Source organism: Neopsephotus bourkii, unplaced genomic scaffold (genome assembly GCF_033783945.1).
Source record: "Neopsephotus bourkii isolate Nb327-2 ecotype Australia unplaced genomic scaffold, CSIRO-AGI_Nbou_v1 NB_756, whole genome shotgun sequence".
Classification (NCBI taxonomy): domain Eukaryota; kingdom Metazoa; phylum Chordata; class Aves; order Psittaciformes; family Psittacidae; genus Neopsephotus; species Neopsephotus bourkii.
The window spans coordinates 211,369-236,365 of NW_026901254.1; the positions used below are offsets into that span (position 1 = coordinate 211,369).

The 24,997-nt window shown below is 37.0% G+C and overlaps 1 protein-coding gene across 3 annotated transcripts in view; it reads left to right on the top strand.

Annotated features, from left to right (window-relative positions):
* Positions 1-1,062: 1,062 nt before the first annotated feature.
* BMP5 (bone morphogenetic protein 5) overlaps positions 1,063-24,997 on the top strand; it is a 58,644-nt gene continuing 34,709 nt past the window's right edge. For 2 of the 3 annotated variants that reach the window (XM_061354927.1, XM_061354929.1), the window contains exon 1: positions 1,063-2,255. In XM_061354927.1, the coding sequence (XP_061210911.1) occupies positions 1,772-2,255 (484 nt within the window). In that variant the 5' untranslated portion in view covers positions 1,063-1,771. The remainder of the gene's footprint in view (positions 2,256-24,997) is intronic. The other variant, XM_061354928.1, reaches the window with a different exon arrangement.

The following is a 24,997-nucleotide window of genomic DNA, read 5'->3' on the forward strand; positions in this document are numbered from 1 at the left end:
CACTCCCAGGTTTACTCATGAGATGCATGATTCTCTGAATATGTACTAGTCATGTGGAGGAAAACATGAGGGGATGAGTTTTATATATCTGGTTTATTCCTCAACGTCATATTGACACAAAAAAAAACCAACCCTTTTTTGTCCTTTTATTCTCCCTTTCATCAAAAGAAAACGCCCTCTTAACCAAAGGCAACTCATAGCAGTGGGTAAAATGACTACCAATAATCTGAGCAATATGAAATTTAACACTGATTTTTATTTTTTTTTTAGTGAAAGAAAACACCAGTTTCTGGCTGTCAGAAATTCTAAACTGAACCTTAACTTCATGGGCAACAGCTTTAAAATCTATTTAATACTTCTTATTTCTTCAGCTAAGCAGTTTCTTTCTCCAGTTAATAATAGGCTGTGGGATTAAATTGTAGCTTTTGATATTTACTGCGAAACGTAGTATAGAGATTTATAAGTCAAAATGTACTTTGAATAAATTATCATTGCAAATTACAGTTTATGAAAGTTGTGATTGTAACCATAATTACACCATTGGTTATGCACAACTTGAAATCTCACTTGCTGAATAAATTTGGTTTCAGTCAGATTACATTCCCAACTTTTTTAGAAAAGAGTGAATCAAACCTCACCGACAAAATTTCCTGCAGTTTGTTAAAAAGGTCAGCTTCGATTGCTAAACTTACCTAAAATATAAACATCTCTTGAATTAGTGAGATGCTGTTTTAGTCTGTTATAAGTTTCCTATTCGAGTTTACTAAACCATGGACTCATAAGGGAACTCAAAAGGGCTTCCACATTATGCCATGCCTTCAGCTATCTACACATCGTAAAATTGTTAAAGTAAAAATTAATTTTGCAAGCTGTTAGGAAAAAAAAAGACGATAGCCAAAATTAGGTATATTACTGTAAACTGAGGGGGGAGAGGTTTTTAAACCTCTGTCTGGCAAGAGAAGGGTTAAGGACTTTTTTGCTATACCCGTTTCAAATTACAATGAGAAGCCTCTTCTTTCCCAGCAGGGTTGTGCTTACATTAGTCTTTAGATCTCTCTTGAAGAGAGCTGTTATATTTGTGCCTGCTAGAGTTGGAAATAACAGTTCAGAAGCTGAAAAGGGTTGAATGGATTTACAGAAGGTTATTTTTTGCGAGTAAATTCATGGCAACACATTAATTTGATTAGTACATGCTTTAGAATTACTTTACACTCAAGCGATTCAAAAGATGTTAAAGTTATCACCAGGCTGCTGGACAAATATGTGTTACATCACCAAGGTACAGATCAAGACAAATCTGTGACTCAGGATTTTATCTTGGGAAGAGCGCAAGGTGTACGAAGAACTCAGAATAACAAGGGAAGATAACTCTGGGAACTACAATGTGTCAGAAGAACAGCTCTTGCTAACACAGCTCCCCATCAAAGACCTGGTTATCTAAGGTTTATATAGGAATGCCTAGGTCAGCTGACAAAATACTGGTCTTCTGCTCCATAAATGCAGAAAAAACGATAACAACAGTGGAAAATTGGAAGTCTGAATTTCAGCTTTCTTAGAAATAACTGCAACCTGACACATTCCATAATATTTAAACAGGGTGGGGGGAGAGAAATCACCAAAGATGTTACGTTTAGAGATGACATTGACATGAAGAATAGGTAAATTTTGTTTTTCAGCCACTGGAAAAGCAGACCTCATAGGAACTCAGAACAAGTAGGAGAAAAGATTTTTTTTTATTATTTTTTTTTCCTTTTTCTTTTCCTTTTCAAAGATGAACACAACTGTGCTCAAAGCTTTCGTGGGCTTGCTCTGGAATTGCTGGGTTCTGGTGGGTCATGCACAGGGAGGTTTAGGAGACAATCATGTCCATTCAAGCTTTATTTACAGGAGGCTGCGGAATCATGAGAGAAGGGAGATTCAGAGAGAGATTCTCTCTATCCTGGGTTTACCTCACAGACCCAGACCATTTTCACCAGGAAAGCAGGCTTCTTCTGCACCCCTCTTTATGCTGGACCTGTATAATGCTATGACAAATGAAGAGGATACTGAGGAGCTGGAGTATTCACTAAAGGGATCAATGGCAGGGGACAGCAGAGGGATACGGAAAGGATACCCTGCCTCCCCAAATGGATATTCGCGGAGAATGCAATTATCTCGCATGACCCCCCTGAGCACACAGAATCCTCCCTTAGCCAGCCTGCACGACACCAACTTTCTGAATGATGCTGACATGGTCATGAGCTTTGTCAATTTAGGTATGTGGAAATTTTTTTTGTTTCTGTTCTTTCTAACAGACTGTTAGCCTTGTCCTGCTAGGGGCAAACCTCTTGGCTGGACCGTAACCTGCTGTAAAATGTCAGGTCCCAGCTGCTGTGCCACCGGTAAAAGAAAAGTACTGAGGTAAAGTAGCTACGTTGTAGGTGGCCATGGAAAAAGATTTTTCTCAGTGTTTATATAAAGTCAGTTTCTATAACTCCCCTCTGCTGGCTTCTGTTTTCTTTCTTTCATTGATGTAATGAAAATTCTAGCCTTAGGCCAACTAACTCCTTTTCCTTTTTTTTTTTCTTTAAATCTCAAAAATCAAACACTTATGTCTATTGCTTGGCTATTTCCTTCACTGTTTTGCTTAAAGCTCAGACATGAACAAAAGTCGGTTGTTAACATTTTAAAGCTTAGAAACTTATGAAAAGGGAAAAGTTAAAGCATTAAAAAAAAAAGAAAGATTTCTTAGGTTATTTAGTTGTTGGTTTTTTCTGTTGGTGTCAGAATTTTATTTATCTTTTCAGCTGGATGGCTGGATTTTAAATAATCTGCTGCTGTTTCTTTGTTATTTCTATTTAATAACCACAGACTGTGTTTTATTATACTGCTGTGGTGCTTAGAGTCTGCAATGGTTCTTATTTTCTGTGTCATAAATAAATTAAATAACAAGTAGAGTATTAAACACCAGAAACATGCAAGAAAAGAATGCTTTTGAAAATGATATCAGTTCAGACACTGATAAAACTAGATTATATTGGCTTCTGAGTATAATAAACATGCTTACCAGTTATGTTGTGGTTAAAAAAGCAGTAACAGATTTCTTTACTAGAAGGCAAGTTAAATCTCATTAAGAAAGCTGCAAATAATTTATGAAATTTATTCATTATTTTTATAAGTATTTAAATTCTACAGGACTCATAAAGTCCGCTAACCCCCCCCTTCTTGTGTGACCTGAAAAGCAAGAGATTTAATTGAAAACTTGGAGTTTCTCAATAAGCTGGTAAAAAATCTGATGAACTCTCATTTTCAAGGATTATACTTTCTGTAGAAACTTTTTAAACAATGGCACATGTTCTGAAATACTTTCAGATTATCAGACATTTTGTACCTTTTATATCAACCAGGTCTTTAATCTTTTGCTGCAGGATTAAAAATGTTTCCAAACACTAAAATCCTTAACAACTAGAATTTCTAGGAAAATGATACCCTAGTGTTTCTACAGTTTATTTGTCGTAATGATATAATTACTTTTCATTAATTATTTGGCAGATAAGTAGATGTTCAATTCTGAGATCTTTTTCTGTAAAAGTAGCATATGTCCACAACTCTAAATACATTTTCTTGTTGCTCTTGCTCCTGAAATAGCAGACTAGAGAAAAATTAAATCTTTGGCTTTTGAGTCCTTAAGAAAAAGTTACATATTATCCATGTATTACTTTTAAATTATCATTATATGCCTTGATTTACCCATCATACTTGGAGTCTGCTGAATTTGAAATGGTAATAAAGGAAAATAAGAAATGGTCTGATCTCAGCGTTAGTCAAGGCTCTGATCCCACAAAGATTTTCCTCATGTGTCCTGAGAAATACCTTCAGTAAATATGCTGCAGACCATTTCATCAGTGACCCTGAGGACTATTTACATGGAATCTAGGTTTTGATTTCATGAAATGTCTTTGATTTCAAGGGGACTAACAGTGTATAAGTAGAAGTCTTTGAAGGTTCAGTGTCAGATATATCGTAGCCTGATCTTGCCACACTTCCCCAGACAAAAACCCTGTCTTAGAAGAACACAAGTTTCCACTGAGTGTCTTTCCTTGACTTGGAAGTTTCTAATATTTGTCTTATTTTGTTGAGAAGCCAGTGTTTCCTTAAGAAAGTAATTCTGAGCATATATTATACTTGTAAACTGTGAAAACTGGAGGATAAATATTTTATTTTTCTATTGATTATGATTAATAGGCACCATTAACTTACAAAAAAAAAAATACTGTGTAAATGCCAGGTTTCGTTTGGCCTTTGTAAAATTAAAATGTGTCTCAGCTCTAAGTGAATCTAAATCCTAAATGCCCTTGTCACTTTAAATGCCCTTCCATACATGTTGGATATTGTGGTTTATCACACATTCCACCACGTAATGTGCGTAAGAAATATTGATGACCAATATAGATTAGCTTCAACATTTTTATTAAACAATCCTATGTTTCAGTATAATTAACATAAAAATGAAATAAATCATGGAAACGGGTAACCATTCTATGTGATTTATGCAGTATAATATCATGACAGATGAGGGCAAGCTCTTTTAATGTACAATGGGGAAAAATATGCAGTGATAAGTGAATGCTAACACTGTACCTTAAAATCAATAAATGCTGATGCAGCACTGTAATAACTCAACTGGGTTTAGATTAGAAACCTCAGTCAACTTGTATCAAATTAATCTGCTCTGGAAATAGTATTCACCTTGTTCATACTTGCACACCATTAATTACAAAAGGTGCAATTATAAAGCTTTATTAATCATCATGATATTTTAAATTGAAACTTTTGTATATAGTTGTAGCCAGATATAATAATTCAAAACATGTATATTAAAACAAGAAATATGTAGCTGCAATATTAGGTTAGAATTATTAAGTCTAAGATTGAAAAGGTTGAATAGGATTAAAAAAAGAAAGTAAAATACAGACAAGGACAAATTATTTTATATTAAAGAATAAAAAATGAAAATTATATGCTTATTTTGATAAAAATCACCCTGTCAGAGATGAAAATGCTTCGCTTTCCATAACAAATTTAAAAAATAATCATCAAGGGAAACACAATTGTAATTCTGTCAAGCAAGCAGGGAGAGAAACAAGACAAACAGCATTTTCTTCTGCTGAAGTTAAAATTGTAAACACCTGCTCTTTATATTGGAATTTATACCAGAATTTCTATCTCTTTTCTTTCTTGAAAGATACAACACAACAGAGTCTATGTCTTGTCCTGTATTTTGTATAAGACTGTGTGTGTTGGCAGCTCTCCATAAATATTGATGAGTGTAACAGAAGAATTAACTGGGGTTGGTCCAGCAGTTAAAGAATAAATCCTCCACTAAATACACTGGGGTTTTCAGAGATCTGATTATATCACCTACAAGTTCAGTACTTTGTTTTCCTCACTGGCTGTTTTTTTATCCTGTTGTTATATTTTATTATATTGTTGCAAAGCCCTGACTGTTTTGAGTTTTGGCATCTTCTTTTTGGCCGGTCTCCCAAAATGACATATATAGGATACCCTGTTCCTCAGAGAACAGACAAATAATACTCATGTAGTTCTACTCACTTTTCTGCTCAGTCAAAATTTGGTTAGGGAAGGACTTTGTTAAGATAAATGTTAGTGTTCCCACTCTTCACCTCTCACCAAAAGAGGAAGATTGAATAAAAAAATTTGTATGTGACTGAGGCTTGGAGAAACAGCAGCACTCTTTATAAACTACATTTAAACATCTCGAAGACTGAATTTTCCATCAGCATTAAAGTGATCATTAAATTCACTGTACTTAAGCATTCCTCATCATGGAATTCAAATGATTTCTACTTTAATTTGTTTACAATGCATCTGTAATTTTTTCTGTAAACAGAGAGCTGCATTTGCTAAGCAACTCTGTTCTCTTTCTCTGTATTTCTATGGATTGATATGAAGTTTTTGTAACATAGTCAATATGTTCATTTTGTGGTTTTATGCTGTGTTTACTTTTTCAGCATACAAAATTAATTTCAAAAACTTAAATGTGAAGATCACTATAAAATTTATTACCCTGACCTATACACAGGGTTATTTAAAGAAGAAAAAATATTACAGAGATATTTAAAATAACTGATACACCCCAGAAAGACTTTTCTTTTTTTCTGTTTTTTACTTCATAAACAATGTGATTCCACAATCTGAATTACAATAATCCTTAAACCACATGTGCTGTGATCAGTTCTTAAATCAGATGCTGAAAGATGTTGAAATCAAAGGAAATGTTGCCTGTTTGAGACAGACTGTTCATATTTCTGCATCTTTACTCAAAGTTTGTACACAGTCTTGAAGATTATGTTCTTCTTTGAAACCAAGCAAGTACATACAAGATTTACAGCCCATTGTATCCATCAGAGAATGTTAACATGGCAGGCAACTTTTAAACAATTACTTTAAGAAACCTAGAGTACTTCAGTCCACATCAAATACCTTTACAAATATTTGTTACACAAAAACGAAAGAATTCATAACTGCAATCAAATCTTGAGCATATATAGTAGCTAGTTTCTTAAATTAATCTAATTCGTCTCCTACAGCCTTCCACTCCCAGCTAACATATCATCAGCAAGGGATATGGAGTGCCAAGATTTAAAATGCCAGGATCTGTGGAAGGGCAGCTGGGTTTGAAGGGTACACTCAAAAAAAGCTTCAGGATCATTAACTTCTCTCCTCTAATCCTAGGAATGAACACACTTTCTTTCTTTCCACTGGATTTCAGATGTTGCTGTCTTAATTTTAACCTTACGTGAATTTCCTTGGCTGTGGTTCAGTTCTAGTGCGTAAAATGCAGGCTTCTAGTAAAAATATTGACACAGCCTTAACTGAGGTGACAGAAATAGTGCTATTATCTTGCCTTGAACAGGGCGATGCTATTACAGAAATAAAACTTGCTAAATAACAAATAGACCCCATGTCTTTAAATTGTGGAAGTGGATCAATACTGAGAGAAAACGAGAAAACATCTGCGAAGTTTTTTCGAATGGCAACCCAAAGTCAGTAAGATAACATTTTTCACTCTTTTACACAAAATTTAAAACAAATTAGATCAAGGGGTCTCATTTTATCTTCACCCAAAATACACCACACTTGGCATGTTGAAATCCCAAGAATTTTTTTCCCTCATAAGATTTTCTTAGCTAATGAGTTGAGCTAATATTTTGTGACCTAAGTATGCATCAGAAATAACTATTATAAAATAAAATTATATGATCAAATTAAGCATTAAGACAGCTTTCTGCAAAATAGGTTTATTTATTTCTAGAACAATAGAACTTTGGCCATGGTATGACATTCCCTAAAAATCCTCACCCTAACATTACGATTCATTAGGCAGTTTAAAACAATTTTTGTGTGATGACAGAGCAGGTTGTTAGGGATTGTTTTTGATTTTGAGCAAGAAATATTCTCTGTATTCATTTTTGTAATTACACTACATTTGTTGTTTTATAGTGAAATATTTTATGTCTTTTGAAATCTCTTATGTTACATGAACCTTACGAACTACACAGCTCTACTTCAAAATAGGTTTGTGTGTGATCCATAAATATCATCTAACAAAATAATGTTTTTATAACTGTCAATTAATTTTTTTGCCAAAGTTAACACTTTGAATCCACGTAAATTATTGTATCTACCCAGCCAAAAAAATGTCAAGCTCTCCATTAACTGGGGTATAAAACTGTCTGACTTTCCTTGCCGACAGATTTGAAAGAAATTGCAGATAACTGAAGAGAAACTGATTTAGCAGATGGTTAGACGTGCATGGTGAAAAGCTATATATGTGCATGGATATATAAAAATATATATTATTATTAATATTTTTCCCATTGGGAAGAACGGCTGACCCAGTTCCGCTTCTTCTTTAGAAAGTGCTCCTTTCCAGACTAAACACAGACTTTGGGTGGGGTTGTGGGGATTGTATGTATTGTACAGTACATATTTTCCCAGGAAAACACAATCTTGGAGTGACTATGGCTAGCCATGAAAGAGAAAGGGAGGCTTGTGGAGATGCCTCTGTGTGGAGGGTATTAAGGGAAGAATCAGCCTGTCTTGGAATTAACGGAGAGCCTCTTGGTTGTCTTCCTAAACCCTGGCTTGTTTGCTTAGATAACAGGAGATAACTTCAGCACATATGGGGTCCCCCACACTTACTGCTGCTGTTACTATTTTCTCTGAATGTTAAATTATGCAAATCATTTTACCATGGCTACTTGCCTACTTACTGCCTGAGTTATGGAGGTAATTATGACGCGGACAGTTCCTTTTTCTTCTCTTTTTAGCCACAGCAGTTCCTTTCAGCTTGCTTTCATAGGCCTGCAAACTAATAGGGTTTTGCAGAAAATTGATTGATTACAGTCTGATCATTCTAGGTGTCGTCTGGTGTTTCCACATAGCTGAGAATGAACAGTTTATGAAGTGCCAATTGCAGCCTCCAGCTAAAGAAAGGCTCCCCAGGGCTTCAGGAGAGCTCTGGTTGGTACCAGACTTTATAATTATTTCCCACACTTTTCTCCATCCTCTCCTTATCCTTTCCCTTGTTTCTAACCCCTGCCATCCAGGCAGGGTTCCTGAACTTTAGTTTTATGTCAGTGGCATTTGGCTGCAGAAGTGATTAAAGAACGAGAAGTGGTGAAACTAGGTGACAGAGCGGGAGATGGATAGGGAAGGAATGAGAGCAGGCATAAGGGAAAAATGGCAAAGCACAGGGAGAACAGCCTTCTTCTTCTTAGTAAGCAATGGCTAATGTGCACGTGTGGACACAGACCTGTTGAGCATGGGAAAGGTTCACAACAGAGAAACAGCCTCTGCAGGAACTGGTATTACTGGGAGAGCTAGTCTTGCCTCTCCGTGCCTCACATGGAGTGTGATGTTGTAGCACTGAGAGCATTTCCCTTGCCAGTGGAGTTACAAAAGTGGAGGGAAGTTTGCCATGAAGGCGAAGAAGGTGCATGAGGGCAGAGAAAGGGCAAAGAACATGATAAAAATAGATGATGTGCAAAGAAAAGAGAAAATGAATCCAGGTATAGGTTTATTATCCTAGTAAGCTTTGCAGATGAAGGGAGCAGTTTTCTTCTTAATTGCTCATGGCAGAGGAGCTACCCCAACCTCTCCAGGTACTTGGCTCTCTGGGCAAAACTTTTTGTCTTTGCAAAATAAAATGCAGCTATCCCACCCTTCAGTATATATGTGCAAGGAGCACACAGATGGGCTACTAACGTTTGCAGCCATAAATAACATAGAAGCTAGCTTTTAAAAACCGCAGGTTAAAGGATGAGGGCTGCCATGACGCACACAGAGAGGCTGAGATCAGAGAAGCAGCTAAAAGGGTCGGGAGAAACAATGAATCCCCTTGTTCTGAGTCATATTTATGAGTGCTCCATTGCACCTAAAGTTCATATTTATTGGCTAGGCCATGGGGTTTCCCCATTTGCTCATCTCTTAAAATAACACCCTTGGTTAAAATTTCCTATAAAACACAGAAATGCTACAGCAGGCAGAACTTGTCAACCCTGACAACTACATTATTTAAGTTTGTGGGTGGGGTACATGAAGCAGGAGGTGATTTATGCTTTGTATTGAATTCTGAATTTGCTTCTATATGAAAATTACTGAAAAACAAACAGAAAAGGAGAGGGTTTACAGCCCAGCCCCCCACTCAGAAACTTCGTGCTATTACTGAGAGATGCTCCAAAAGGTGAATTTAAATTAGTTCACAGCTTTTTTTGAGCAACTGCTCCAGCGCTACAGATTGAGAACTTGGCTTTATCGACCACTATTATGCAACCCAAAAGCACATGTGGTACCTTGCCAGAAAGTGGCTTTGCTTTTTTTTCCCCACTGTAATTCAGGGCAAACTGAAAAAACAATTAATAATGAGTCAGAGCCTAGAAAACTAAGGACAGCTAGTGCTGCTACATTATATATATTCATAACTGACAACCACTGGTTTTGCAGAAACAAAATTCCATCTAATTCTCTTTTTGGAGAAAGTCCGGAGGAGGTAGGAATTTGATTAGCTGAAAGTTCTGCTAGGATTATCTTCATCTGTCCTAGCAATATTACCCATTCAGATCCCAGGACAACCTAAGGGTTTTTTCCTACCTCCATGATTCAGTGATTCTATGCCTTTGTAGACTGTCTATTAAATTAAATTATTGTTGTTCTAATTCTCATGTATTTGACTGTAGTAAAATTAATGAAAATATACATATTCATATTATCTGGAAAAGCTGTATCCCTAATACAGACTAATCATTATAAATTAATAACAATTTGTCTAGGCATACCCATTTAAAACATCCCTTTTTAAAAGTGAAAGGGAAATATAAGTGGGGTATTCCAACTATAACGTATTGCAAAATAATTTCAAAGAGAAACTTTTACAAGTTTTCAAAGTCTGATACAACTTTTATGCTATGGATGGCATCAGCTTTGGAGGCAGATGTTGAGTCCTCTCCTGACAAACACAGACTGCAGAAGAGGAAAAAGTAGGGACAGCAAACGATTTGTGAGCCTGACTTTGGAGCAGTGGGCAGATAGCACCTGATGGCACCTGATGCGTGAGCCATGGGATTCTAGTGGTATGGTTTGTAAAAACATTAGATGAGAAATCAAGAGTGGGAAAACAGTGGTGTGGATGGTAAAGCCAAGGGAGCAAGCCCAGCATACAACCCCATGACAGTTGTATTCTTTGTGGTGATTTATGATGGCTGAGATCCAGTAGGAGAACAGCTTTGGGAAGGTTGTTCCCAAGGTTACCTGTGCTGGGGTATCTGTCAATAACTACAAGCTATAACATGCTAGTGATCCCAAAGGTTAATTTGCTACTCATGACCAGGTTACCTTGCTACCTCATATATGAAATATGTGAAAATATTTTGCAGTGCATCCATCCTGTCCCCAGCATAGCCTAACCTGAAAGTCACAGAGAGAAATGTCTGAGCAGCCAAATAGGAAAATCCGGAATAACCTCAGACAGAGAATGAAACCAGCATGCCTCTCTTTTCCAGTCCATAAAATGAGGACACGCAAACAATTCTGTGTTAATTTTCACTTCTGTGCACTCTCGTTCCTTGACCTTGCAGAGTACTGGAATAGCTTTCTTCTTATGAAGCACCTTTTTACTCTGGCTATGTGCACTTTAAAATACTTTACTCCTAACAGCTTTGTAACACCTTGTGTGTCCTCATGGTGATCTCGAGAATTATTTCAGAAAGGGCTAAAAAAAGCTCTTCTGTAAGGGCAACAAGTCCATTGTTCTTAAACCAGACAGTCTTACAAAATAATGAGAAAGAAAAAGAAACACTGGAAATTAAAGCACAAAAACTGAGATTTATGATCTGGTGTAATGGAAAAAGGATGTGTGGCTAGTTTAGCTCTTGTTCTCAGAATATAGGTTTGTGTCTTTCTGAGGCATGTGTGCATACACTATCAGTCTGTGTGCATGGCTTTGTATATGTAATATAGAAAGCATGTAAATCTCTTCAGTTTTAGTCATTGGGATTTTTTCTGCCTTAAATCACAATATTCTTTCCCATCAATACTATGTGGCTTTAGCAGCCCTGACCTTTCATGCTGCCTGTTTGTGCCACTGTTTATCAGATGACCATTTGACCTCCTTGTTAATTGTACTTAATTACATCCTGTTGTAACATTCTGAAATAAGGAGGAGAGTTTATGGATCTGCTCCAAAGAGCTGAAGACTAAAACTGCAGCAGAATTCAGTACTATGAGGTGCCGAGTAATCTCACAGTTAGGTCAATGAGAGCTGTGCTCCATCCAGCTGATTGCAAAACTGGATCCTTAAACCATTCCTTCTCCATTTAGGAATAAAATCACACAATTTTCTTTGTTCTGAGGAGGGCTTTGCTCTGATTTTCTGCTTGGAGCTTTTTCCAAAGAGATCAAGGAAGGAGTGAGAAGCCTATCAACAGTACTGCGAAGGCTGAGGTTCACATATGTTGATATAAAGAGACAAGCATCTGTTGCCACAAGTGATGTCTCTGTGGTTTTCCAAAACTTCAGAGTTACTTCTGCTTTCCTAGAATTCCCAATTCCCATGAACTTTTTGAGACTTCTATAATATTTGCTGTGAGATTGTCTGTACATTGATAATTTATGGGCACATCTAAGGTTTCACTAAAGAGACAATTATCCCCTGTAGTTGCAGAAAAATAAAAATGAAATCAAATTAACATCCAGACACAGATGCAGTTCTTGAAAATGGGTACTCTAAAGACTCAGAAAATAACTTCAAACATTTCTTCTTTTATAAAGCTTTTCATAGAGCAGATGGCTTTTGAAACACGGGGTTAACCATATTTCTTCTCTTATCACTAAAGACAAGATATATATTTAATACATACATGTATATGCTTCCTCTGCTGTTGTTGTTCCATAGCTCACTTTCCAAAAACTTGATTTATAAGATTATAGTAAACTGGAGTTCCTCAAATGAATGAAGACAAAAAGAAATAAAAGCTATAAAATGATTAATAACAAGTAAAAATCTACTTCCATGTCCTTAAGGATTATAAGGCAAAATAATAAACCTTCAATTTTATCTTATTAAAACACTGGTAATTACACTTTTTGGAGAACGAAGTCCCCAAAAGAATGAATTGTATGTAGTAGTAAACCACACATAATTATGGTGTTACTCTAAAAGGTTTATCACCCACCATGAGTCATATTCTAGACTAAAAAGATGAGTTACTTAGTGCTGTGCTGTGAGACTGGGCTGGCACACTGCTGCCCTTGATTATCAACATCATCTGAACAGTACTTCTGTGAAAGCTAAGTCTGTCTGAAGTCTCTCAGGTAGCAAGGATTAAACCTACAGTTCAACTACGCACAGTTGCATTTAGACAGTTAAAAGGTTTTTGAATGTTGGTTTAATTTACAAGCTTATATGATTAAATATAAAAGTTAATGAAAATCATAGTAAGCTATTCAGAAGATCACAGTATTTAAATTCTCTTTGATGTTAAACAATCGCAAGCGTAAGTGAAATCATACATTTAAATATGATTACTTTGAGGGAGGGCTGGTTAATTTTTCAGAATTTTGAGAGGAGCATATACTATGACACTAAATAATGTTGTTTATCAAAGTAGTTTAAAATTAGGTATTATTTCGGAATAAAGTTGTTTCTTTTTTTTGATTCCTCAGTGTGCTCATTTATCAATGTCATCTTGTAGCTGTCAACTATGTCTTCAAATATTAATGTCTTTTTCATCACTTCTTAAATTATTGAATCAATAATCATATTTACTGGGACTGTATATCACAATGAGATCACATTTAAATGAGCTGAATTTTTATATATATTTTTTTTCTTTAAGTAAATATATTTTAAATAACTTATAAAATGTATGTACATATTTCATATGTTTATATATGCTTATATAAAGAGAGTAATGGAAAATCCAGACACAGTTTATGATATGAAGTGAATACTAAGCTGATCATGTTGCAATTCACAGGGTCAGAATGGAGGGAGTAAGGGAATAATTTCTTTAAGATTAAGAACATATTGCTACCATTTTGGTTTCCAAGCAGTTGTGCTTCTCTTTCCCCATATTTTTACTTATTCCTTAGAAATGGAAAAATGCAAAGGATGTCCTAACTAGTATATGTGTGTGTACAGAAGAGGCCTAACATAAAAGAGGATCATCACAGGACTGGAAGCAATGAAACAAGCACATGCATGAGCTTAAACTTGGCTCCATGGGCACAGCTCCTGAATAAGTTATGACCTGTTCATCCTGTATTTACTTTACCATCTACTGTTGTATAGGAATTAAGCCTCATTTGTTAATATTATATCAACTTGGGTCAATGAGGTTTACAATGGACTCCATTTAACCATGCTGCTTCAGCTTGTGTACTGGTAGGGAGTGTGCTGTCATCAAAATGGGAATGAAAGCAAGTGCCTAACAGAAGACTGTGATGCTTCCAGTTTTGGAGATGGGCAATGGATGGGTCTAAATTACTTGAAAAAGAAAACCAGGCCTATGACCAAAGATTAGAGCAGTAGTCACTTCTAGCCGTAATAGAAACAAAGTTTTAGCACATGCATCTATGAAGGCTATGGCTGATCAGATGGTGTAAAACACTTGCCAAATATTCTTAATGGCATTGTACAAAAAAATATTGCTTTTGAAATAAAAGCACTATGTTAGTGGTCAGTTTCCTACACCTTGCTCATTCTTTTACCCTCTGCTCAGAAAGATACACACATTTTGCCTGAGGTACATCAGTTCAACTACTAAGAGTTAAATCAGTGTTATAACACATAATATGAGCTATAGGAGATCATCTCTGCTGTTCCAGAGATGTGTAACACCTATAGATACCTCTACAAATCAGGCTGGGTATTGAGTTTGTATGTAACTTAGCTTAGAATATGAGAAATGCAGTCCCAGGTGGAATAACAGTGAAAATGAAGGAATGATATAAGCAGGTCTACGGTCCTGGGCAACAATCTCTAGGTGTCCTTGCCTGAGGAGGGTATTGGAGCAGATGACCTGCTGAGGTCCCTTCCAGCTTCAGCTGTTCTGTAACTGAAAGGGGATCTTACTTTTGTCTTATGCATTGACATCAATCATTCATACTTTTTCTTGAGTGGAGTTATGATCTTGCTCAGGTAACAGTTGGATGAACAGGTCTGTGTGCTCAAAGTGTCGTGCTTTTTCTTTCTACTTTGGAAATTATTTTCTTGCTTTTTATGTCATTTTTGAGACTCATGTGTCTCTCTTCCCAGTCTCACCAAAGCTATGTTAGGGATCACCACCTATTGTCATGTTACCTGGAGTTAATCTGAGCTGTTTCATGGTACAAATATTTTTTTGCGAAGATTGGTTTTCCTTGCCTCTGGCAGTGCAGGTAGTGCAATGGTGGATGGCCAATGCAGAGATCTTTTAATTCACTAAGAGTTAGTGAGTTTCTGCCCTGAACGAGGGTTGAAATGTTTATTAACTTCGGTAAGATTCAAGTTTCTTTCAGGAAAAAAAATAAAAAGTCCAGGTGTTTTTTCCTTCTTGTTGAGGGGACTTATTCCATATAGAGGGCTATATGTGGGTGAAATTCTCTTTGCAAGAATAAATCATGATCAGATTAGATTACCAGAACTGCAGAGGAGAAGGTGTAGTTTGAATCAGTATAAAAAACTGTTAAAATCACAGCCAGCTCCCAAGCTGGCTGTTAAAACCTGCTGTCTGAAAATGCCACTCCTCACCACTGCTGCCCAGTCTCTTGGCTGCTCTTCCTCCTCATCTTCTTCCTATTTGCCCCTGGGTGTAACTTCTGGTAGCTGCTGTACTTCTGGCCCCATAGCACTTTCTCAGCAGGACTGCTTCAGTTCTAGGTGGGGCCTTGGTGTTGATCAGTAGCAAGCATGCATGGGACACACCTTCAAAATGAAGTTTAGTAATTTATTAAAGATGAAATTCAAATCTCTTTACATTTTTAAGGTGATGACTAAGTACAGCAATTACCCCACTATACATTTGTGCACGCAAATCCGAGGAACTCTGCATTCATTTGAGCCATGCTGGCATTCTATCTAAGCACATAGCCTGTGATCAGCTATTTTTTTTCTGATGTGTTTAATATCTTATCTATAATATAGCATATAAAATAATGTTTAAATTTACACCCTTCTATTCTCTAAATGAGATGTCCTTGATGGTTTCCTTCTACATTGATGTTCCAGCTGGATTGTTTGTTCAGTGTTAGTGGGTCTGGATAATATTAAAATACTCAGATGTATGCACAGGGTAAGCAGAAAATATTGCCTACCCAGTTTGTTATGCAGACACAGCTCCCATGGAAGCTTTTCCAACAAATTCCAAAGTGTGAAATGGGAGTTTATTAGATGACATGTGTGAACGGTAAATAGTGGAGTGAGTTGCCACCTCTGGGTGGAAGTGAGCAGAGGGTTAACATGAGCAGGAACTAAGGAGATGTGAGAAGACAGAGTGGGCTTTAATGTTTAGATTTTACTCCCCTGCCAGTTGTCCTATGATGATATATGCCCTTTCACCCTCCTTAGAAGTTATGTTCCATCTGTATACTTTTACAGTGTCAAAACAGTTATAACTTACACCTATTTTCTGACCATTGGATCCCAGAGGTATAACTTTTGTTCTTATTCAGTTGCAGCTGAACCCAAGAGAGATCTTTTTTTTCTGTCATTTGTTAACCTTGAGGTTGTGTTGATCTGACATCCTGACTTTCACACACAGTCAGAAACCTGGGAATAATTGTTAGTTTTCTTTGTGACAACCTGTGACTAGAGAAAAAACAAAATTAAATACAAGAAAAAATGGAAGTCTATTGACAGATGCTATCAAAATATACCGGCTCTGCCAAAGCCCAGGAAAAGTAGACACCATTGAATTAACAATGTCAGGTATCGTGGTGTGAGGACTGGCTAATTTATCTATGCATTAGCTCAGGACTACATAACAGAATGACCTTTTCTCTCGTCTGCTTGATTCTTTCAAGTAAAGATTTATCAGAGATGAAAATAAACACAATCAAAATATAGTAGCTACGTATTTTTAACCTAAGTATTTGTGATTGGAGTGCCTTTTCAATACAGTGTGACTTAAACCAATTGAGAAATCACAGGGTTCTTATTTATTACATCTAAAACAGCAAACTGCATGTGACTTTTTGTTCACTGCCTCCTGCCAGAGGCATCCTGGTTGTGATGTTTACCTCTTTTGGCACATGTTACTTCTGACAACACAAAATAGGTTCAAATATGACCTGTTGCTGTTAATCCCAGAAGTTGTGACCAGCAGGGCTTTCAGGTTTAAAATTTATGAAAGAACATTCCTCTGAGATTCATTGTACCACTATTAACAGAATTAAAAAACTCCACATATACGCAGTGTATCTTCCGTTGTGCTTCATGCTACAGCCAAACAACTGGAGTGAAAGTTTTACACTTGTGAGGTTAAAGGATATAGTGCATTATACTGTTGAAACAGATTTTGAGGAGTCACTTTGTCAACTATCTTTTATATTAGGATCTTGATGATACCCAGACTTAAACTAGCATAATTCTTTTCACTTTCAAAACTCAGTTTCTTTATTCTGGTTACTTACTCCTAGTCTTGCATTAGCCAGGATCAAACCAACATAAGAAAAGCAGGGTGCTGCTTTACCACTTACTCTGTATCAACAACTGAAAGCCTTCCAGCATTTAATTATTATTATTGGAGCAGCTGCAGTGTAGCACTTGTTTTGACTTGTTGAGCAAGTGCATTTGACTTAGAAGAAGAGTAAATTGAAGTAATAACACGTTTACCAATGAATTTTTCAACAAAACAGTGGCTATTGAATGAAGACCAGCAATTTCATTAAAACATTTATTTTATCCCATATTTTAGTGTGAAGTAGTAAGAAAGCATCATAGGTAATCTCACACTGTACAGAACACCTGGGAGATTATGCATGAAAAAGCCAAGCACAATATACATCTTTGGTTGAGGCATTTTATTTTCTAAAAGTTGCTGGCAGGCACTGTTATACAGTTCCTGGGAACTCTTTCCTGCTCAGGGTGAATGCTGAAAGCTTTTAATTATTAACTGAGCTGTAATTATTAAAATAATTCATTTAAAAAACCCAAAGAATTATCCTTTTACATATTCACTTATATTCTACCATGTTTCTGTAATTTCCATTATTTGCCTAGTTGCTGCCTACCACATAGTAAAGTTAAATACATTGCCTGTACATTCTGAGGGGATTAGAAAGCAGAAATCACGTATCTTCAAAGTCCACCTTAATAATAATTTAGTGTTTTAAACGATTTTGACTTTTTCAAACGTTTGTTTTGTTAATTGGTAAGAATCTATCAGATCTTATTGACAACAAAAATATCAAGATTTTCAAATTTTAATAATAGAACAGTGCTTTCCTGGTCATTTTCAGAAGAAATAATTCTAAAAGACTTGGCAAGATAAATGAATATTTTAACTTTTTTTATATAAGGATGGGATATTGAAATACATTTCTGCTATGCGACATAAAGAAAGGAAACCAGTATGTGCTTGCAAAAATAATTTAACAATGGTTTTCCTTTTCATTCTTGTTTGAGATTCCATTAGAGTTGCTGAAGGTTTTCTCCATTAACTTTATCTGGACTTGAATTACTTTGGAATTCATACATTTCAGTAATTCTCTACAGTTATGGAGGGGATGTTCTGTCATTAAAAGTCTGCATTCGATAAATAGATGATTTTTCTTTTATTGAAACTGCCACTACCTGCACAGTATTTAAATTTTCAAACCATTCCTAACTTTGTTAAGCAAAATAGACAAATATTGCTCATTGATGTCAGTAGCTGACCTGACAATAGAGAATTTAGTGAAATAGCTCTAAATTCACAACTGTGTAACTTGCTTCAGAATATGGCCTATCAAGATTTCTGCTTTGTGTTTTAATGAGAAAGTATATTTTGAGTAAAAGAAATTTATACCATTTTTTCAAACCCACATCTATAAATCTATAATTACTTTAAATACAACCATTTTAATAATAATAAATACATAGAAACTTAAATACACAGTACTACAATAAAGCGTTTCGTAAGTAACAGAATTGTTGCAATGAAAATAAGTAAAGTTTCTGTGGACTCACCCTTCCTAATTAAGCAAAATTCTCAGTGATTAAGGAAATAGTTTTGCCCCAGTGGGAAGGGGATCAGAATTTCAATTAAGTTTCTGACAAGGTCTTTTGTGTTTAGCTAGGATATGTGTGGAATGTAATTTTGGGGACACCTATTTTCAATCCCTGCCTACATTTTTTACTTAAGGGATCATAGAATCTTAGAACCTTTTAGGATGGAAAAGATCTCGAAGATCATAGAGTTCACTCATTAACCTAGAACTGCCAAGTCCACCACTAAAACATGTGCCTAAGTGCCACATCTACATACCTTTTAAATACCTCGAGGGATGGTGTCTCAACCACAGCCCTGGGCAGCCTGTTCCAATGTTTGACAAACCCTTCAGTGAAGAAATTTTTCCTCATATCAAATATAAACCTCTCCTGGTGAAACTTGAGGCCATTTCCTCTCTTCCTATCGCTTGTAGGAGACCAAGACCCACCTCACTACAACCTCCTTTCAGGTAATTGTAGAGAGCAATAAAATCTCCCCTAAACCTTCTCTTCTCCAGACTAAATAACCCCAGTTCTCTCAGCTGTTTCTCATAAGACTTGTTTTCCAGACCATTCACCAGCTTCATTGCCCTTCTCTGGATCCACTCCAATAACTCAGTGTCTGTGAAGTGTAGTGAAGGGCCCAGAACTGAACACAGTATTCAAGGTGCAGCCTCACCAATGCCAAGCACATGATGATGATCATTTCCCTAGTTCTGCTGGCCACACTATTTCTTATACAGGCCTGGAAGCTCTTGGCCTTCTTGTCTACCTGGGCACAAGCTGGCTCATGTTCAGCCTGCTTTTGACCAACATCCCCAGATCCTTTTCCACCAGGCAGCTTTCCAGCCACTCTTCCTTCTGTTCTTGTGACTCAAATGCAGGACTCGGTATTTTGACTTGTTAAACCTCATACAATTGGCCTTGGCCCGTCAATCCAGCCTGTGAAGATCCCTCTGCAGAGACTTCCTACCCTCCAGCAGATCAACACTCCCACCCATCTTGGTGTTGTCTACAAACTGACTGACGGTGCACTCGATCCCCTCATCCAGAACATTGATAAAGATGCTAAACAGAACTGGCCCAAGTACAGAACACCATTTGGGACCAGCTGCCAACTGGATTTAACTCCATTCACCAACACAGTTTGGGCTTGGCCATCCAGACGGGTTTTTAGCCCTCAAAGAGTGTGCCTGTCCAAGCTGTGAGTAGCCAGTTTATCCAGGAGAATGCTGTGGGAAATGGTGTTAAAGATTTATTGAAGTCTAGCTAGACAACACCTAAAACCTTTCTCTCATCCACTAAGCAAGACACCTTATCACAGAAGGAGATCAGGTTAGTCAAGCCTTGTTGGCCTTCCCCCTGATTCTTACCCATAAGTACTCAACCATATTCTCACCATCATCAAGCTCTAGACAATCAAAATACTCCCTAACATACAGGGATGCTCCACCACCTCTCCTTCCTTGTCTATCCCTTCTGAAGAGTTTGTAGCCATCCATTGCAGCACTCCAGTTGTACACGTCATCTCACCATGTTTCTGCGACAGCAAACATGTCGTGGCTTTCCTGCTGCACAATGGTTTGCAGCTTATCTTGTTTGCTGCCCTCTGCGTACATTGGTGTAGATGCACATGCGCTTCAGTTGGTCTATTGATTATGCCACCTTTTGCGGGGTGGGGGGGAAGACACAAGCCCCAATTCCTTCATGACCATTCTCAGGCACTTCACTGTTTCTAACACATGAACACTTGCGTACCCTTTCTCAAACACTGGCATGCTGCTCCAGGCTTATCTTTAGCAAGTCTGGTTTTATCCCTTTCCCCCCTTCAGGTCTGGGTTAAAGCTCTTACAATGAGCCCTGCAAACTCCTGTGCAAAGATCCTTTCCCCTCTTTGTGTCAGGTGAACCTCACCTTCCCCATCTGTCGCCAGCAGATTTGGTGTCATGTAGACCAACCCATGCTTTGCCACCAAGCGGAGGAGTTCCTCTACCTGGACACACCTCCAACAGGTTTGCTTAATGTTGCCATGTAATACCAGTGTAAGAGTGGGGCACAGCTGGCATCTGTTTTCTGGGTGGCAGCATGTTCCCACTGGAGCTCTGCCTGGGCAGCCCCATCCATTATGGTGGGTGCAGAGCTTAGAAAGACCAGGGCTTTCTGTTGGATCCTTATATGTGTGCTCTTGGGCTTTGATTACAGGATGATCCACTTTGATCAGAGATGAGTTCACAAAAGATCTTAGTTCAGAAGGTGAATTCTGAATATCCCCAAGACACATGGGCAGACATGACTGAAGCTTGTGCAATGTAAGCTTGTGCAACCCCCCACCTCAACCTGGGGAGGGAGACAGGTAGGGAAGGGGAGGGTTACTAAGAGTAAATCACCTACATCCCCTTACTACTGGCTACAGAATATGCATGGGGGCACCAGCCCCCCCTCATGCTGATGATGAAAATGGGTAAGAAGAAATGCAGAAGACTTGGTACTAAAAGGAGAACAAGCAAGTGAGTGTATGACTCTGAAGCTTTGAAATTAAAATAACACAGTTGCACTGTTATCTAGTAAGTGCCTAATGTTAAAAGAATTTTATTTTTATTTTTATTTTTTTTAAAGAGGTGTGGGAACAGAAGCTCATTTCATTTAATTTTGACCCCCAACCCTTGCATTTCTTCTGTGCAGTGGCCCAGGATGTCACGCTGCTGGGCTATTCAGCATCCTGGCATTTAGGATATGGTCACTGAGAGCAGATGATAACATTTGAAATGTCCTTTGACCAAGCAAGAGCTATCTCTTAGTCTCTGCAGCTGCAGATGAGTAAAGGGGAAATGTAGATAAACTCCTCTGTTCTTCTTACTGTATGGTGCAAGACAGCTGACCTTTAACAAACAGAAGTGTCTCTCCACTGACTGTATCAGGCAATCATCTCTGGTGTCTGAAACAATCCTTTAAGGACAGGCAACTATTTTTATCAGTTTCAATGCCTAACTCAAAATAGATTTCCTGAGTCCAGATCAGGATTCTTACCATTCTGTGAACCAGATTAAACCTATCAAAGCAGTAGTGCTTACCCAAGTATTTGTATTATCTGCTTTTCTTTCTTTTTTTTTTTTTTTAATAATGACTTTGGCAAAGTATTTTTCATCACACCTGGTCTTTAAAAATCCACTTGATTTAAAAGCTTTTTACAAAGATTGCAGTTCTCATTCAAAGGCCAGTGGGCAGAATGAAAAGGCTGTCATTTACTTCAAAAACACTTTGAATTAGATTTTGTGTTTTGAGGACTTCTAGAGTAAAAAGATGAAAGAGATACTTGCTAAGATTAGGCTAAGCAGCCAATGTCCATTTTCTATACAGTAAAAGCCTAAACAAAGTTACAAAGCTTTGAAACACATTTTTAAAAATCTGTTATCTGGTTTCCTCAACTGAGAGTGATGTTCTGATGAATGTGCTTCTTAACTTCTCTCTGATGCACTTCATTAAAATATTCCTACCTCAAACAGCTGTTAAAAGAAAACATAAATCCTTAATTCTGCTCTAGGATCACATATTTTCTACTATCCACATGCCCTACAAAACATTTGCTGCCTTATTTTGTAAAAAAATTAACTATTTTCAGTTGTTTAATAGTGGAAGAGAACGTGTTACTAGAATTTGAATGTTGGAGAGAAGAGCAAGAATGAGGAAAACAGCTATTTGGTGTCTGTCTTTTCACAGTAGCACAATAGTTAATTCCTAGGGCCTCTGACCTTTTAGTGTCCTGTAACATAGTACTTGCATTAATCTGTTGCTTATCTGTCACCTACCACATTTGATATTTCCAGCCTCTGCTTTCAATTATCAGTCATTAGAGGCAGCACTGAGTAATTTCAGAAGAAAACGCCTGGAACCTTTGACCTGTTTTTGTCAGATAACCACAAGTGCTCACTGTAGATAAACTATCATTTCATTATATTCAAGATGTAAATGACTGTCATTTGTAGTGTATCAGCTTACTGTAACCTTTATCACCTTGAAGTGATTAAAACTGACTAGTTTACTTAGTGCTTATACAAAGAATTCAGAGTCAAACAGTGAAATTCAGTGAGATTAGTGTAAATGGTCCCTGATAGTTACGTGTGGTCTGTTAAGACCCTCTGTTTTGCCTTGGCAAACCATTCAGTAGTTAAACTGTGACATTAATTTGATTATTGAGGCTTCACTATTTGTAAATCCATTTGGATCCTGGGATCTTACACTGTAAAATCAGCTTATTACAACATATCTTCAGTTTGTTCCCTGGTTTGCCAAAGAAGCTTTCACTTTCCCTATGTGTCACCACATACCAACCTCTTCAGGAAAAGCAAAGCACATGTCAGTGGGGAGCTAATCACTAATGAAAGAGCATGACTGATAGTCCTTCATGCACTATGACCTAAACTTATTGCCAGCACTTTTTAATTTTTTAAGCTCAGTCAACAGTTAATCAGATATTTATAGCTGAATTGGTAAAATACTCGTTGCTAAGGATACTATCAATCCACACATGTGCTTTGGATTTTTTTCCAGAAGACAAGCACTTTCATTAATAAAAATAGTGCATGATATTTTTTTTCTTGATGTAAAAAAGCTCCTTTTCCAAAGCATGTTTTTGAGGTAGATTTGCCTTCATTCTTCTTAGAGTTGGGCTTAGTGTTACTACAACACGAATATTTCATCAGTTTGCCACATTGGTGGAAAATATAATTCTTTCCCATTTTACACACAGGTGCTTGTGATATTCCCTTGAGCCACGATTTGTCTGACGTAACCATAGTGCTGCATATATTAATTTCAGGTAGTATAAAGAACACCATTTTAGAAATACGATGCTGAGAATCCTGACCAATGAGAGCAAATGAAGAGTATTTTTTTACCTAAAAAAATTATATTCCTTCAATAGCTGGATTTTTCTGGTCTACCAGTTTTTAGATGCTGTGATCAGTCCTACAGAGATGAATTTTGGCAGATGAACTGAGCAGATGTGGAATGACATGAGAACACTCTGGAAGAACTGAATCCTTAAAAATCTTAACCTGTATTTTTTTGGCTGCCAGTGTTAAAAAGTTCTTGTATAGGAAATGAAATATTGGAGACATGGTGCCCCTTACACTTCATACTCTTTCAGCAGGACAAAGGACCTGAGACATATCCTGCTGAGCATTTGCAGTTTTCCCTGACAAGGCATTTATTAGATGCAGAAGTGATCAAGACTTGTGTAGTGTTTGTGTATCAAAATACTCAAAATCATGAAATAACATTTCTCTTTTATAACTTGGCTATCATTCTAGCCATTAGTCATTACTGTAACATCACCATCACTGTTTTTTTTAACAGTCTACTTTATAATGTAAGATCTTAACTTTTCTACATTTATAAAAATTGATTTCATGTTTTTTACATTGACAGAAATTTGCAGTTAGAGATTCTGGCTTCACTGTGGAGAGTGGGACCTCCCTGTTCAGTTTTTTGTGGTGGTTAGTGCCTGTTTCCTACAACCCTTCATTTCTGCAGGCTGTTGCCACTCCCAAGTCCCAGCCTGCCTGTAAATTCTGTCTTGGCCAAGGGAATTTTGAGCTATTGTCCCTTTCAAATGGCAGTGCTGTCTCTTCCTTGGGGAGACACGGGAACACAGATAAGTACTATCTGTTTGAGCTGTAATAATTAATTTTGGGCCCATCAGGAAGCAACTATTAGTATTCTTTCAGCAGTTGTGAATGGTCCTGAGAGAACCCCACCAGTGCTATCACAAAGCATTGTAGAGATTTCTATCCAGACTATAACAGACATGGAGGGAACTGCTGGTTCCAAACTAATGTTACTAATTAGAATGTACTTGCAAGAAACTAGACAAAAGAAAACCTCAAACCCAAATAAAAATTAGAGGATGAGAGTACTGGCATTTAAACCTTTTATTCAGTGTCTAATTCTCCAAAGCTTACTCATAGTGAGTAGTGCTTAGTTACCCATGAGTGTTGGTAAATAGTTGTGAAATAAATACTAGCCAAAGCTGTCAGAAGGGGTTGCTTTTAAAGGTTAGCTTTTAATAGATTTTTTCATTTGAAGGTTATTGACCTATCTGCTCCATGTCAGCTTTAAAATTCTCAGTTACCTTAGAAACTTGCAGCAGACTCTTTGTACCAGAAAAAAAATCCTCCCTAGTTCAGTGCATTTGCATATGCTAATCTCTGCCAAGTTCTCTCCAAAATGAAAGGCTTTGCATGGACATTAAAAAAAAAAAAAAAAAAA